Source organism: Amblyraja radiata, chromosome 1, assembly GCF_010909765.2.
Source record: "Amblyraja radiata isolate CabotCenter1 chromosome 1, sAmbRad1.1.pri, whole genome shotgun sequence".
Lineage (NCBI taxonomy): Eukaryota > Metazoa > Chordata > Chondrichthyes > Rajiformes > Rajidae > Amblyraja > Amblyraja radiata.
The window spans coordinates 54,266,710-54,284,590 of record NC_045956.1 but is presented as its reverse complement, the minus strand read 5'-3'; the positions used below and the strand labels follow the sequence as shown (position 1 = coordinate 54,284,590).

General features: G+C 45.9%; 1 protein-coding gene across 1 annotated transcript in view; it reads left to right on the top strand.

Moving 5' to 3' along the window:
• Positions 1 to 17,881, top strand: part of sgms2 (sphingomyelin synthase 2) — a 130,101-nt gene that overhangs the window by 105,391 nt on the left and 6,829 nt on the right. Inside the window, exon 5 of the mRNA XM_033022114.1 lies at positions 12,025 to 12,200. Within this exon, the coding sequence (XP_032878005.1) occupies positions 12,025 to 12,200 (176 nt within the window). The remainder of the gene's footprint in view (positions 1 to 12,024; positions 12,201 to 17,881) is intronic.

Here is a 17,881-nt window from a genome sequence, read left to right as displayed (position 1 = left end):
ATAGTACCCACAAAATCCTAGAAACGACCTCAGGGACTTTAGGTCAATGGGTTTCTTCCAATTGGTGACGGCACTAACTTTCTCCCGGTCGGTTGCGACGCCGGCGGCGGAGACAATGTGCCCCAGGAATTTAACTTTTGGTAGACAGAATTGCCATTTGTCAATGGAGATCTTGAGTCCACATTCCTCCAGCCGATCCAAAACTTTGAGGAGACGTTCTTCGTGTTCCTCTAGAGTTTTTCCAAACACTATGATATCATCAAGATACACAAGAACTTGGATCAGGTTCATGTCTCCTACAGCCTTCTCCATCAATCTTTGAAAGGTTGCAGGAGCACCTGTGATGCCTTGGGGCATCCGCTCAAACTGGAAAAAACCAAGAGGGCAAATAAAGGCTGCCTTTTCTTTGTCTGCCTCAGACATTTCCACTTGGTAATATCCGCTTCTCAAATCCAGCACAGAGAACCATTTACTGCCAGTCAGACAATCAAGTGCATCATCCAGCATGGTGTACTGGTCTGGGATGGTTCTGGAGTTCAGCAGACGATAGTCAATGCACATTCTCACTTTGCCATTCCTCTTCCTCACTATGACAATGGGAGAGGCATACGGACTTCGGGATTCTTTGATTATTCCGGCTGCCAGCAGTTCTTGGAGATGGCGCCGAACATCCTCAATGTCTGCAGGTACGATTCTGCGGGATCTCTCTCTGAATGGTCTAGAGTCTCTGAGTCTTATGTGGTGTGTCACACCTCTCGCTAGACCCACATCCCATTCCTCCAATGAGAATACATCAGCTCTCTCTGACAACTTGTTGGCTAACCTAGCTCTCCATGCTTCGGGAATGGGTGAATCCCCAAAATTGAAGAGCTCAGGATCAATTGACATTGTTTTCGGAGACTTCTTTGGCTCAATGACAGAGTACACTTGGGCTAGCACTGTACCCGCAGGAAGAGCAGTTTCTTTTTGAGATTCATTTCTCAGCATGAGTGTGAAGCCATTGGTATCCATAGCTGAGGGTGGCAGGACTACTGACGGAACCAGCACACCAGCAGGAAGGTTGGTACTTTCATCAGCCTCCACCATTAGGATGCTTTTATCCATAGGTTGCTGCTTCTTCACTTCACAGACAGCATAGTGTGCTCCTCCAGGTGGGATTCTTAGAGTCCCAAGGCCCTGCCATTTCACTTGGCCGACCACATCCATTGGTGGATTACAAGGTGATGGGGATTGTTCAGAACGAACAGTGTTTATTCTCAGAGAGTGAACCTCATCGTTGCCTTTGAGTTCCTCACATTGGTACAGCAGGGAGCGCAATTTTGTTGTATTAGTGCCAATGACAACAGGAACTGGGTCAGGACTTGGCGAATCAGGGCATATTAGAGCCACCACGGGAACTATTTCTTCAACTCCCTTGGAATTAGGAGGCAGTCCCAGCTCAACTGCCACATAGCCTGTATATGGATAGCTAGTGTCACTCAGTCCCCATATGGCAAGGTCTTTGAGTGGGTGAATGGGCACATTGGGAAGGAATCTGGTGTGCCAACTCTCAAAGATGATAGTGACTCTGGAGCCGCTGTCTAAAATGGCTCTACAGGGTTGACCATCAATTTTCACATCAGCCATCATGGATGGGCCAACCAGTCCTTGTGGCAGGTTACGAGGCTGCTGTGTGTAGACTGGACCAACCTGCTTCGACTCAGCAAACATTTTGTGTGACGCTTTATCTTCCTTACTTTTGCGCAGAGCACCGAGTAATTTTTGGATTACTTTTGGGCTGTTCTCTGGGGCTGTGCAGTGTGTGGCAATATGACCATTTTCTCCGCATCTGTAACAGAAGAAGCTCTCTGAGTCTTTGGCATTATGTGGTTTAGCTGCTGGGCTGGGTCTGGCCTTCCCATCCCTCTTTTTAGGGTCTGCAGTCACAGGACTGTGAGATACAGACATCACAGTTAGCTGATGTTGTAGCTGCAGCACCTGTTGCCTCAACATTTGAACTTCGTTTTCTTTTTCAGTGTCTATAGTTTTCTTGGTGGGTTTGAATTTTGGCTCAGTGTGTGTGTGTCTTGCTGCTTTTCCCTTAGCTCACCAAGCTCTGCACGAAGCTCTTGAATCTCTGCCTTCAACTTTTGGTCTTCTGTAGCTTTGGTATTGGCTTGGTCTCTGACTTGTACTTGTCTTACTGTTGTAGTTAATTTTCGTCGAGCTGTCTCATATTCCTCCTCTGCACGAATCTCATTTAGGAGCTTTAAGAAGGTAGGAGGTTTCTCTTTTCTTTCTCTCAATCTCAACTGTAACAGCATCATATCAGTCAGTAGCACCTCTAATGAGTTGGTGAATTCGAGCATGATCGGCTCTGTGGCTGAGAAGGCCTCCTTTCTGCACTACTTTGATCAACGAGCGTTCCAGCCTCCTTAAAAAGTCAGAGAGCTTTTCACCAGACTGTTGGTGAAGGCTCCTGAAGGCAACATATAAGTCTTCTCCTGACACAGGCGTGCCAAAGGCACTTTCCAAGGCCTTTACATAGCAGTCAGGGCTAGCATCTGGGTCGTTTAGTCGTACAGCCTGAATTATTTCCAGGGCCGGCCCCTTTAAGCTCTCGACTATTCTCTTTCGTTTCTCACGTTCAGAGCAGTCACATTCTTCAATCATTAGATAGGCTTGTTCGAGCCAATGGTCAAGGCTCTCCTCACCTGGCGGTGTGGGAAGGTTTCCAGAGAACATCCGCAGACGTCGAAATGCATTGTTCTCACTGGTAGGTCTCATCGTTTTTCCCAACAGGTCTCCCACTGCTCGGATGATGGACTCTGGGGAGCTTCCTTGTGGAGTCTCTGTAGTCAGCATGGCTTGAACATCATTTACTGATTTTCCTTCATCAGTCATTAGTTTGTTTAGCTTAGCTAAAAAATCTTCAGCTGGGCTCACAGGTTCATTGAAGAGGAAAATTTTCCATTCTGAGCCTCCCTTCACTGGCTGCAGTTGGGGGGGAATGCGATCTGGCTGTACAACTTCACGGCATTCACAGAGTACCAGGTTGCTGCCAGTCTGAATGTCACTTTGGACGTCCCGTACCTTTACTCTCCCAAGTGCCTTTACTGTCTGAACAATCTCTTCAATGTCTGCTTGGTCAGTATTAGTCGGCACGTCAAACAGGACAAAGCATGGTTTGGGTCTAAGCATGCTTCACTACACCAGCTATGAAGCTTAGCTGCTAACTGAGAGTCTGCTTGAGTAGCCATTATACTACGACTGCTATAGGCACTTTAATACAAAAGTCGGGAAACAAAAACACTTCTTAAAGACAAAAACTAACAGTAAATGAAATGGGAATTAATCTCAGCGGTGCCTCCATTTTGTGTAGCGCTTCTTTGCCCTCTACATGAGCTGCGCCCCAGGTTCGTAAACTTTAATTCCCTTATAGGTGTTTTACTGGTGTTTCTCACACAGATATTCAAAAAAAAAACAACACTCAATAAATCAATCTTTTATAATACCTTTAAGTATTAATTACTATGTGGGCCCACACACTCACTCACACAAGCCGGCAACATTAAAAACAAAACAAGAATAACCTCACGTTGCAGGCCTGGTCGAAGCTGGAGAGCGTCGCGGCCAAATACAGTGGAAGCCGACAAGTGCACAGTGCAGAAGCTCGCAAGATGGCGGGGAGTTGGCTGACCAGAGAGGACCCCATGTGGCAGAAATCTTCCTTCTCCCTCGTTGTCTCCAGGGCTCAGCTAACCACTGCTCTCACTCTCCTCGTAATCACAAAGTCCACACAGCGACAGTCTTTAATCCACACCTCCGAGCTGAAGGGGTAGCAGTTAGCCTAGGCTTCTTCTGTCTTCTTCTCTCTCTCCCCTGGACTTCGATTACCCACAATTCCCAGCTCCCGCCCCCAAACCAATCACCACACAGGAAAAATGATCTAACTCATTAACAACAAATCAAAATGCAGAACACATATTCACAGCAAAACTTATATAAATTTCTTAATAAGAAAAACTAATATGAAGTTACACAGGGCTACATAAGGTATAGCCAGCAAAGTCCGATCAAGGATAGTCTGAGGGTCACCAATGAGGTAGATAGTAGTTCAGCGATGCTCTCTGGTTGTGGTAGGATGATTCAGTTGCCTGAATACAGCTAGGAAGAAACTATTCCTAAATCTGGGGGTGTGCATTTTCACACTTTAACACATTTTGCCTGATGGGAGAGTGGAAGTGGGAGTGGCCAGGGGGCCTGTTTCCGTGCTGTAAGACTATGACTCTATAAAGTAAATGATTGAATTAAGCAACAGGTCAATTGGCAGTATATTGGCAGGCAGATTGTGGCCCGTTTTGCCCTCTTCTTCTATATGTTCAATTGCTTGTAACGCAGTTACAGGTTATTTGTGTTTATTTCATTGCTCTATATGTTGGAAGGCGTTTTTGCAGCTAGTTACCAGAACATAATGGTTTTTGCTAAATTCTTCAATATTGCAGAACATTCTGTGACTTGTCAGTAGCTACATTTCCATATCCTGATATTTTCCAGATGGTATACATTAATGCACCACACCGCTCTCGAGAAAGCTAAGTTCTGATGAGAAGCAGCTGCAATCATTTGATATAAGTTTAAATAGTAATGCAAGATTTTATTCCATGCTCAAAACCAACTGGCCTTAAGCCTGGGAGAGACCTGACGCATGAGGTGGCACGGTGGCACAGCAGTAGAGCTGCTGCCTCTCACTGCCTACCAGAGACTCAAACTCAGAGACCCTGGTTCGATCCTGACCTCAGATGCTGGCTGTGTGGTGTTTGCCCGTTCTCTGTCCCAAAGACATGCAGGTTTATAGGTTAATTCATTCTGTAAATTGTCCTTGGTGTGTAGGATGGAACTAGTGTACAGGTGATCATGGTCTGGGTGGGCCCAAGAGCCTGTTACCACACTGTATCTCCAAACTAAAGGTACTTTAATATTGAACAAATATTTAAATCTTTTGACTGGAGAATGTTTGAAAACTGAGATCAGTTGACTGACCGACAAACAACTCTTATTTATTTATTTTTATTTCTATCTTTTTATTTATTTTATATTCCTAGTGAGCAGGGAGTGGATGCGTAAGTGGGATAACGTAGGACTTGTGTACGGGTGATCAATGGTCGGTGTGGATTTGGTTGCGGATGGGTCTGCTTCCACACTGTATCTCCAATCTAAAGTAAACTAAATGAGGAATACAGCCATCTCCTGCTGCTCTGATACAATTAGAAATAATATTCATTATATTCAGAGAGTTTGAACTTCCTGCCCATAAGTATTTCACACTCGGGCTCTGGAACTAATTTTGCGGCTCCCCCACATGCTTCCCCTTACAAACCCTGAGGAGCCAATGATCATATTTGGTGATGCAGTTGCCCAGTTGCCAGCAACACAAATGTTGTTCCATTGGCAAACATTCATCTGTGAGCTCTGAGCCATGAAACTCTTCGAACACAGATAGGATAGCTGCAAACACTGACTCACTTGACCAGGATCCTCACTTTGTATAAGCAGACAGTGGCAGAACTCTGACCTAATTTATTGCTTGCTTATCCCCGGGGAGTTAAGGCTGACACTGGTCCAAGATGACTACATGCAATTCAGTACAGTTTGTGACACGGAGGCGTTAGAATCTCTGATACAATGAGTAGATACACAAGGATATTCAACCCTGCTCTTCAATGCTTTTCCCTGCTTTCTGACTTTATTTTTGTCTTTATTATTACGTTGCAATGGGCACAACCAACATAAGTGTGTGTAGTCGTGTTATAGTTCCCAGAGGTAGCAATTGCTGATATGAGGTGTAAGATTTTAATTATAAAGATTAACTGGAATAATCAAATTATTCATCTGGACATTGGAAGTAAAGTACATGTCCATCACTGATTTTCCGGCACAGTTGGTTCCAGAGCCTTTCTGGATTACCCATTTTGCCGGACCAACAGAGGCCACGGCCTTAGGGGGCCGAGATACCGCAAAGTAGGCCGTGGAGGTCGGCTATGGGAACAGATCTGCCGGCTGTGGTCGTGCCAGAGTTCCGGAGCCCTGGCCATAGGGGGCAAATTTGACCTGCCGATCAGCACAGAAGTCACAATGAGATTGAGTTTGGCCGCCTCACCCAGCCCTAGGCACCACATTTTCGGGGGGATTTCAGAAGGAGATTTTGCCCATCTTAAAACGGGGGGTGGACCACCAGTTGCCAGAAATTCGGCATTGGATCAGTCATGGGGAAATATTTGATACAATATTTGTTGTATCTGCACAGTACCATAATGTTGCAAAGTTGAAAATTACATAAATGCACAACTTTGAACAATATTTCACATATTAGCACAAGTGCCAATGCTTCGTAGTGTAATTTAGGTGTGGGATATTTCTCCATACATTTTTCTAACATCCAAGACATGTGATATCCAAAATAACCTTCTCACCCATCTTTTCAACCACATTTGTCCAAAGAACTGCAGATGCTGTTCATTCACAGAAAAAGCAGCTTTTAGTAATGCTAAAGACTCAAATTGAATGCTGCTTAAAGATTTCATCATTATAAATTTGCATTCTTTGTCAGATGTTGTGCAAGACTACATTAATATACAGGACTGATAAGTTACTCTACTGCAAAGTACCAACCCAACACTGACACTTCTTGCATCATCAATGCTGCCACCAAAGTCGACTTACTGTGCCCAGACTAGGAATTGTAAATGCTGGTTTGCAAAAAAAAAACACAAAAGTGCTGGAGTAACTTAAATGCTGGAGCAGCATCTCTAGAGGACATGCACAGGCAAAATTCTCAGGTTGAATCTGACGAAGGGTCTCAACCCAAAATGTTGTCTATTCATGTCCTCCAAAGATGTTGCCTAACCTGCTGATTTACACCAGCACTTTGTGTCTTTAACCCATTTTTACTGTGTCTACCTATATGTACGCACCTTGAACTGCTGTTCATACATTACATGGGGATGTGAACGGCATCTCTTGGATACCACAGACACGCGAGGGGACCTGGTCACCTGGCCTCAACATCCTTGCCTCAGGGATCATTCCAGACTGCATCTGCTATTCTAGGCAACATCTCCAAGTTCACCGGTCACTGATGGATTAGGCACATCAATGATCCTCTTCCCCAGACAACACTCCGCTCACTTCTAAATCAGCTAACTAGGTCAGGCAGAATAGGTACAGACATATCTGCACTGCAGGCTTTCCCCAAGGTACAGAGGTGTGTCCCAGAGAAAGCTCCTGGCAATTCCTGCAGGAACACCGAGCTATAACACTGGAGGTTCTTTGTCAGGGTAGCCAACAATCCTGTATTAGAAGGGATGTCCTGTTTACAGTGGGAAATTGTCTCCCTCTGTTCAAAGCAACATCCTCTCCCTTGCGTGTCGGAAGGAATGCGGATGCTGGTTTAGATCAAAGATAGACATAAAATGCTGGAGTAACACAGCGGGACAGGCAGCATCTCTGGAGAGAAGGAATGGGTGACAATTCGAGTTGAGACCCTTCTTTCTGAAGAAGATAAAAGAATGGATCGACTGGGTTTATTTTCACTGTAATTTAGAAGGATGAGAGGGAATCTTATAGAAACATATATAATTCTTAAGGGATTGGACAGGCTAGATGCACGATAAAATGTTCCCGATGTTGGGGGAGGCCAGAACTAGGGGTTACAGTTTACGAATAAGGGGTACGCCATTTAGGACTGATATGAGGAAAAACCTTTTCACCCAGAGAGTTGTGAATCTGTGGACATCTCTGCCATACAAGGCAGTGGAGGCCAATTCACTGGATCATAGCAAAAGGATTTGAGTATAAGAGCAGGGAGGTTCTACTGCAGTTGTACAGGGTCTTGGTGAGACCACACCTGGAGTATTGCGTACAGTTTTGGTCTCCTAATCTGAGGAAAGACATTCTTGCCATAGAGGGAGTACAGAGAAGGTTCACCAGACTGATTCCTGGGATGGCAGGACTTTCATATGAAGAAAGACTGGATAGACTCGGCTTGTTCACGCTGGAATTCAGAAGATTGAGGGGGGATCTTATAAAAACTTACAAAATTCTTAAGGGGTTGGACAGGCTAGATGCAGGAAGATTATTCCCGATGTTGGGGAAGTCCAGAACTAGGGGTCACAGTTTAAGGATAAGAGGGAAGTCTTTTAGGACCGAGATGAGAAAAACATTTTTTACACAGAGAGTGGTGAATCTGTGGAATTCTCTGCCACAGAAGGTAGTTGAGGCCAGTTCATTGGCTATATTTAAGAGGGAGTTAGATGTGGCCCTTGTGGCTAAAGGGATCAGGGGGTATGGAGAGAAGGCAGGGATGGGATACTGAGTTGGATGATCAGCCATGATCATATCGAATCGCGGTGCAGGCTCGAAGGGCCGAATGGCCTACTCCTGCACCTATTTTCTATGTTTCTATCATAATAAATGGCCTCGTCCTGGACCTATTTTGTCTGTTTCTAAGTCTTCTCCAGTGAAGAACGGTCTCAATCCGAAATATCGCCCGTTCCTTCTCTCCAGAAATGCTGCCTGTTACTCCAGCATTTTCTGTCTCTCCTCTTCTTTAAATTTGAAATGCATTGCATCTTCGGCAATGAAGAGGAGAAATATTTGCAGCCAAGTTTTTTGTACAGAGAGCGATAGGTCAACTATCAAAGTAATTCTTCTTCTTGCGTATGGCACAGCCTAAAGTTGTAGGACAACTTGTTCTATTTGATGTTATTTGATTGTGCACGCCGGGTTGATTGCATCCGTCAAAACATGGCGGACCACGCGAAGGTTGCAATCTTCCACCCCATCAAAGTAATTGAGCAGAATTTAATATAATTTTTAAATTTTCTCTTGGGTAATTGGTTCAATTGTTTTTAGGGATTCAGTGAGTGACTTAAGGGCCTGTCCCACTTGGCCGTCATTCGCGTGCCATTTACGCGACCTGCTAGTGCGTGGGTAGTGCATGGGTAGCGCGGTACGGGCGCATGGAGTGGTGTGGAGGAGTGTGGAGTGGCGTGGAGGAGTGTGGAGTGGCGTGGAGGAGTGTGGAGTGGCGTGGAGGAGTGCACAAAATCTTCGCGAGCCACCGGCCTGTCGCGGAACTGACGGCTAAAGTGGGAGAGACCCAAGACCCTGGCGCGACGCAACGTCTCACCTCCAACAGAAACAGAAGCAGGCAAACGATCGCCGAGCTCGGCCTGGGACTCACGTCCGTTGCGGATCCGGACCCGCCACTACTCCTACTCCCAGAGTGGGGCCAAGACGATTGGAGATAGACACAAAATGCTGGAGTAACTCAGCGGGACCGGCAGCATCTCTGGAGAGAAGCAGTGGGTGACGTTTCGGGTCGAGACCTTTCTTCCAGACTGAAGAAGAGTCTCAACCCGAAACATCATCCATTCCTTCTCTCCAGAGATGCTGCCGGTCCCGCTGAGTAACTCCTGCATTTTGTGTCTATCTTCAAATGACGTCACGCGCTCCAGACGGCTGTGCGGACGCATGATGACGCGCGCGACCGTCGCGCGTCAGTCACTACCGGCGTATTGCGTAAATGATGGCCCAAGTGTTTTTAACCTTTCCCTAGCACACTCCTCCGTGCCAGCGTGCCTGAAAACCACCACTATCATCCCGGTGCCTAAGCAGAAAAACATCAACTCCCTCAATGACTACAGGCCCGTTGCTCTTACATCTGTAGTCTCCAAGTGCTTTGAAAGGCTGGTCCTAGGTCACCTCAAATTATCTCTCCCCCCCTCACTCGACCCACACCAGTATGCATATAGAGCTAATAGATCTACAGAGGATGCCATAAACACTGTCCTCCATGCTGCACTACAACACCTAGAGGAGAAGGGGTCATATGTCAGGATGCTTTTTGTTGATTACAGCTCAGCTTTTAATACAATCATACCCAGCAAGCTGATCACAAAAATGCTAGACCTTGGCCTCAGCAGTCAACTGTGTCGGTGGATATTGGACTTTCTCAGTGAACGCCCACAGACGGTGAGACTTGGACCCTACACCTCGACATCCCTGACCCTCAGCACAGGAGCACCGCAGGGCTGTGTGCTCAGTCCGCTCCTCTACGCCCTATAAACACATGACTGCTTGCCCCATCACCCCGCAAATGGGATCATAAAATTTGCGGACGATACAACCGTGGTGGGGCTCATCTCAAATGGGAACGAGGTCGCCTATAGAGAGGAGGTGCACAGACTTTCTGAGTGGTGTGCTCACAACAATCTCTCTCTGAACACTAAAAAGACAAAGGAGATCATCACTGATTTCAGGCGACATAGAGCGGATTTCAGGCCACTGGAGATAGGGGGCGAGCAGGTGGAGAGGGTGCCTAGTTTTAAATTTCTGGGGATCAACATCAGTGAGGATCTTAAATGGTCTGTGAACTCTGCTATAGTTGTAAAAAAGGCGCAACAGAGACTTTACTTCCTCAGAACACTGAGGAAGGCCCATCTGTCTGCCAAACTGCTGGAGTCTTTCTACCGCTGTTCGGTAGAAAGCATACTGACTTACTGCATAACTGCCTGGTTTGGGAACTGTTCAGCAGCTGACAGAGCAGCTCTCCAGAGGGTGATAAAAACTGCCCAGGGTATCATTGGACTCCCCCTGCCCCCTCTGGAGGACATATACCACTCCAGATGCCGCAGCAGGACCTGTAATATCGTGAAAGACATTACACATCCTTGTCACCACCTTTTCACACTGCTGCCCTCAGGAAAAAGGTACAGGTCGCTAAAGTCACGCACTGCCAGACTCAAGAACAGCTTTTACCCATCAGCAATCTTGGAACTGAACTCTGTCTCGGGAGCGGGTTATGGGGAAGGAGGGGGGGGGTGGGAGACAGTGTTAATTTATGTAAATGTGAATCCATGGGTGGGTTTGGGGAGGGAGGGAGTGTAAAAAGTATGAGTATGTGAATGTTTGAAGTTCTTTTAAATGGAGAGACACAGTAATCTCGTTGTATGTGACACATGCAATGACAATAAAGCATTCTGATTCTGAAGTGGGACAGGCCCTTTAATTTTCTCTGCTGGGCAGGAATTGATTGGAGTGAATTAAGAAGAAAAAAAACAATTCTCAATCCATGTCTGTATATACAATCCACGACTCTACGTAGTCTAACTGGTTCACATGCCTGTAATGGAATATAGAACAATACTGCTCAGGAACAGGTCCTTTGGCTCAAAATGTCTGTGCCAAACTTGATGCGAAGATAAATGAATCTCATTTGCCTGCACCTGATCCATATCCCTCCATTCCCTGCATATCCATGTGCCTATCAGAAAGCTTCGTAAAATGCCACTATGGTATCTGCCTCAATAACAAACCCTGGATGCATATTCCAGGCACCCACTGCCCTCGGTGCAAAAAAAAAACCCCGCACTACTTTATATATGCGTTTCTCACCTTAAAACGATGCCCTCTAGCCCTTGACATTTCTACCATGAGGAAACGTTTTTGACCGTCTACCTTATCTATGCCTCTCGTAATTTTATATACTTCTACCAGGTCTCCCCCCTCAACTCTATCGTTCATGAGAAAACAATCCAAGTTTGTCCAACCTTATAGCTAATACACTCTAATTCAGGCAGCATTCTGGTAAATCTCTTTTGCACCCTCTCCAAAGACGCTACATCCCTTCTGCACACAATACTCTAAATGCGACCTTGCCAAAGTTGTTTAGAGCTGCATCATGATTTCCTGCCTCTTATACTCTCATACCAACGAAGGTGAACATACCATACACTGCAATACCATATAAGGTCAATGATTCAATTGTACTTATCACATACACATAGGTACAGTGAAATTAATTCTTTGTTTTGCATACAATACCCCCCCCACCACCGGTCCTAACATCACCGAGCCCACTAAAATCGTAGTGAAGTAAAAGGCAAATGCAGATAAAGAAGGTGCAATTCTAACCCAAGGATTTCTTAGTTGGTATAAATAAATGGTTCAAGATCCTAATGTTGTTATCTTTGCTTTCCACAGATTCACCACGTCGATCGTGGTGGTACTCGTGGTATCTGTGGATCTGCTGGCTTCTCAGTGCAGTAGGAATCATATGCATCCTAATAGCCCATGAACATTACAGTGTGGATGTCTTAGTGGCTTATTACATTACTACAAGACTCTTCTGGTGGTACCACACCATGGCCAATATCCCGGTGAGTTTCTAGTGCTTCATGGAAATACATTTTCAAGATTATTTTCTGGAATGTCACACTTTCAAGCAAAACAAAACAAATCCTCCATTTTACTGCTCCACTGATCTACATTGTGTCTTCATTTTACTGCTCCAGTGTGAAATCTCTCCAAAGTGAAAGGCCTAGATAGAGTGAATATGGAGCAGATGTTTCCACTGGTGGGAGAAACTAGGATTAGAGGTCATAGCCTCAGAATTAGGAAGGAGATACAATACAATACAATACAATTCAATTTATTGTCATTTGGACCCCGTGAGGTCCAAACGAAATGCCGTTTCTGCAGCCATACATTACAACAAATAGACCCAAGACACAACATATTTTACATAAACATCCATCACATTGCTGTGATGGAAGGCCAAAAAAACTTCTCTCTCCACTGCACTCTCCCCCCCCATGTCAGAGTCAAAGTCAAAGCCCCCGGCGGGCGATGGCGAATTGTCCCGTGGCCATTAAAACCACGCCGGGTGATGCAAGGTCGCGCACCGGGTCTTGGTGTTAGAGCCCCCGGCGCGCGCTCGCAGAGACCCGCCGCCATTCCAAGTCGCGCGGGGCGGTGATGTAGGCCCCGCTCCAGGAGCTCTTCAACCCCGCAACTCGGGCGGGAGAAGTCGCCGTTGCGGAAGCCCCGAAAAGCGGTCTCCCAGCAGGGACCCGCGGGCTCCCGGTGTCACTGTCCGCCAAACCCGCAGTTGCAGCCACCGGATCTCCGGGGGTCGGGTCGCAGCAGCGTCCACCACAGCTCCACCCGCTCTGGACTCGGCCAGCTCCGCGACGGTGAGGTGAGTTCGGCACTGGAGTCCCCGGTTTTCCTGCTGGAGGCCGCTCCTCGTTGCAGCCCCAACGACAACGGAGACCCGACAAAGAAAAGGTCGGGTCTCCCGTGCAGGGAGAGATTTAAAAGTTTCCCCCTCCCCCCCACACCACCCCCACCCCCCCACACACATACCCCAACAAAAATAACAAAAACTACATTAAAACATAGACATAAAATAATAAAAACGCAGACGGACTGCAGAGGCCGCTGCTGGCGAGAGCCGCGCTGCCAGGTTTCTATGATGAGGAGGAATTTCTTTAGTCAGAGGGTGGTGAATCTATGTAGGCCGTCAATGGATATTTTTAATGCGGAGATTGATAGATTCTTGATTACAATACAATACAATATACAATACAATATTTATTCATTGTTATTTGAACCTCAATGAGGCTCAAACGAAACTCTGTTTCTACAGCCATACAAAAAGAAACAATTTCTACAAGGCACACAAACAATTCAATTCACACAAACATCCATCACAGTGAATCTCCTCCTTACTGTGATGGAAGGCAAAGTCTTTTCTCTCCCCTGTGTTCCATTTTTCTCCCGATGTTAAAGTCACCAGGCGGGCGATGGTAAGTCCCACGGCCGTTAAGGCTGCGCAGGGCGATGTACGGCCCCGCTCCAGGTCTTAATGTCTCAACGGGGAGCCCCCGGCGGGCCCCCAATGACACCGGAGACCCGATAGGAAAAAGGTTGGGTCTCCCGTGCAGGGAAGAGATTTAAAAGTTCCCCCCGCCCCCCACATATACACAGTTAAAAACAATATAAAATAACTCAACAAACTTCATTCAACTGGACAAATTTTTTTTTAAAAAGACAGACAGGCTGCAGGGGCCGCTGCAACGTGAGTCGCGCCGCCAACCGGAGATTTGTACAGATGTCAGGGGTTATGGGGAGAAGGAAGGAGCATGGGGTTGAGAGGGAAAGATAGATCAGCCATGATTGAATGTGGGAGTAGACTTGATGGGTCAAATGTCCTAATTCTGCTCCCATAACTTATGAATGATGAACATGAAAGTATGCCTACTCTGAAGTTCTTCTCTCCCAAATGGGAGTTCTGAGACCCTCTCTAGCTTCTCCCACTTTGTGCCACCGATGCTGCCTGACACACTGAGTTACTCCAGCACTTTGTATTTTGGTCAAGAAATATCCGTTCCTTTCTTCCATTTCCAACCTACCCCCCTCCTCTCCCATACCCTTTCACACCTTGTATTCCCCTTCTTGACTGATAGTTTGTCAGCCTTACTTCTCAAATGAAAAGCTCATGAGACTGTAATGAACGGTCGTGCAACTTGCAACATTTGGCTGCCATGTGATTTTTATCAACATCAGTGGTAACGAAAGATACATTTTTATTTACCTAATGAAAAAATGGATTTTACTAAGTCAACTTTGTTTCACAGAACCAATATTTTGACAAAATTATTCTATGAACCTTACATATGAATGTCGTAATCTTTGAGACATTCACACGGAGCGTTAGAGTGAACCAGACTACCGTTTAGATCCCATTGTCAGGCAGTAATACAATTTCTAGGCCACAATGCCTTCAGCTCTTCGGTCTTAGTTTAAAGAGAATTTAAATGACTAAATTTACTAAATTAGATTAAAGAACTAAATTGCGAAATCCTTTCCCCCCAGGGTGCAAATGTTCAATACCAGAGGGCATAGATAGCTATATGGTCAGAAGGGGAGGATTTAATGGAGGTGTGCGGGGCAAATCGGGGCCTGGAACGCATTGCCAGGGATGGTGGTAGAGGCAGATACGACAGTGGCATTCAAGAGGCTTTTAGATAGGCACATGGAAGTGCAGGGAATAGAGGGATAAGGATCTTGCGCAGGCAGATGAGATCAGTTTAACTTGACACCGTGCCCGTCACAAACATTGTGGACGTAGGCCCCATTTCTTTGCTATACTGTTCTATGTTCTATGCAAATGTACACTTGGTTTCTATAATTTTTTCTACCCTCTGGCCTATAGTATGCATTTCATTGGGATAATTGGGTAGATACTTTCTAGACACAGGTGAGATCCTGCAGGACAGGAGAGTAGCCAATGTTGTTCCTTTGTTTAAGAGGGGAAATAGAGATGGAGTTCAACGAAAACATGCCCACACCAGCCAACATGTCCCATCTACACTAGTCCCACCTGCCTGCGTTTAGCCCATATCCCTCTAAACATGTCCTATCCATGTCTGAATGTTTCTTAAACGTTGCAATAGTACCTGTCTCAACTTGGTTGAGGCGTTGAGTATAAGAGTCAGGAAGTCTGGTTGCAACTTTATAGTACTTGGTTAGGCCACATTTGGATTATCGTGTGCAGTTCTGGTCATCCCATTACAGGAAGGATGGGGAGGCTCTGGATAGGGTGCAGAAGTTTACCTGAACACTACCTGGAATACAAGGCATACCTATAAGGAGAGATTAGACAAACTTGGATTGTTTTGTAAGGAACGGCATACATTGAGGGGAGTCCTGATAGAAGTTTATGAAATAAAAGAGAGGCATAGATAGCGAAGACAGTCAGAAATATTTTTTCAGGGTGGAAATGTTAGAGGCTAGAGGGTATAGATTTAAGGCCAGAGCAGCAAAGTTTTAAGGGATATGTGCAGGGCAAGTGTTTTTACACAGAGGGTGGCGAGTGCCTGGAATGTGCTGCTGGAGGTGGTGGTGGAAACAGATATGATAGTGCAGTTTAAGAAGCTTTTAGACAGACACATGGACGCTCAGGGAATGGAGGGATATGGACCAGGTGCAGGCAGAGGAGATTAGCCTAAACGTTACCATGTCCATGTCGGACATGGTGGGCTAAAGGTCCACTTCCTGTGCTCTACTGTTCAATGGTAGAATCATACAGCGTGGAAACAGGTCCTTCGGCCCAACTTGCCCATGCTGACCATCATGCCCCATCTACACTAGACCATCATGCCCCATCTACACCTGCCTGCTCTTGGCCCATATCGTTCTAAACCTACTCTATCCATGTACCTGAATAAATGCATCTTAAACGTTTTGATAGTTCCTGCCTCAACTACTTCCTCTGGCAGCTTGTTCCACTCTAGCCCAAGTGGGGAGGAGAGTTAGAAGTGAGTCAGAGGGAGAAAACAATTGAAAGCTGAGGAATTTGGTTTGTAAATTGGTAAATTAGGCAATTTATTAGTCAATATAAGCAAGACTGCTCTTAGGGAGCGGCAGTGAGGGAGCAGCCTTGTGAGGGAAGTGCCCTGTGATGGAAGTGCGAGTCTTTGGCTCGAGAGTCTTAGGAGAGGAGGCTACGCAAAACACTGCAGAGGGAGAGACGAAAGAAGGAGATGTCAGGCAAGCTGATTCAGTGTGATGCTTGCAGTATGTGGGAGGTCAAGGACACTGCTGGTGCCTCTGGCTGCTACAAATGTGAGAAGTGCATCCAGGTACAGCTCCTGAAGGACCGTGTTGGGGAACTGGAGAAGCAAGTGGATGACCTCAGGTTCGTCCGAGAAACCTGAGGTCATCTGGCGAGAGCAGGAACAGAGAGATACGGGACCTGAATGTGTGGCTGAGGAACTGGTGCACGGAGCAGGGATTTAGATTCTTAAATCACTGGGATCTGTTTTGGAGTAAGGGGGAACTGTACAAAAGGGACGGATTGCATCCTAACAGGTGGGGGACCAGCATTCTGGCAGGCAGGTTTGTCACTGCTACACGGGTGGTTTTAAACTGAATAAGGGGGTGGGGTGTCAAATGGGATAGTTAAGGATGGAGTTAAAGGGAAAGGGTTTCTTAAATGTGTGAGCGGAGAGACAGAGGGGTGTAAAATGAGGGTAGAAGCAATAGGTAGCAAAGTGAAATGTGGCAGGCAGACAAATCTAGGGCAAAAATCAAAAAGGGCCACTTTTCAACATAATAGTATAAGGGATAAGAGCGTTGTAAAAACAAGCCTGAAGGCTTTGTGTCTCAATGCAAGGAGCATTCGTAATAAGGTGGATGAGTTGAATGTGCAGATAGCTATTGATGACTATGATATAGTTGGGATCACAGAGACATGGCTCTAGGGTGACCAAGGCTGGGAGCTGAACGTCCAGGGATATTCAATATTCAGGAGGTATAGACAGAAAGGAAAAGGAGGTGGGGTAGCGTTGCTGGTTATAGAGGAGATTAACGCAATAGAAAGGAAGGACATTAGCTTGGAGGATGTGGAATCGATATGGGTAGAGCTGCGAAACACTAAGGGGCAGAAAACGCTAGTGGGAGTGGTGTACAGGCCACCTAACAGTAGTAGTGGAGTTGGGGATGGCATCAAACAGGAAATTAGAAATGCGTGCAACAAAGGTAAAACAGTTATAATGGGTGACTTCAATCTACATATAGATTGGGTGAATCAAATTGGCAAGGGTGCTGAGGAAGAGGATTTCTTGGAATGTATGCGGGATAGTTTTCTAAACCAACATGTAGGGGAACCAACGAGAGAGCAGGCTATTCTAGACTGGGTATTGAGTAATGAGGAAGGGTTAGTTAGCAGTCTTGTGCGTGGCCCCTTGGGCAAGAGTGACCATAATATGGTTGAGTTCTTCATTAGGATGGAAAGTGACATAATTAATTCAGAAACAAGGGTTCTGAACTTAAACAAAGGTAACTTTGAGGGTATGAGACGTGAATTGACCAAGATAGACTGGCAATTGATTCTTAAAGGGAAGGCATTTAAAGGCTGCATGGATGAACTACAACAATTGTTCATCCCAGTTTGGCAAAAGAATAAATCAGGGAAGGTAGTGCATCCGTGGATAACAAGGGAAATCAGGGATAGTATCAAAACAAAAGATGAAGCATACAAATTAGCCAGAAA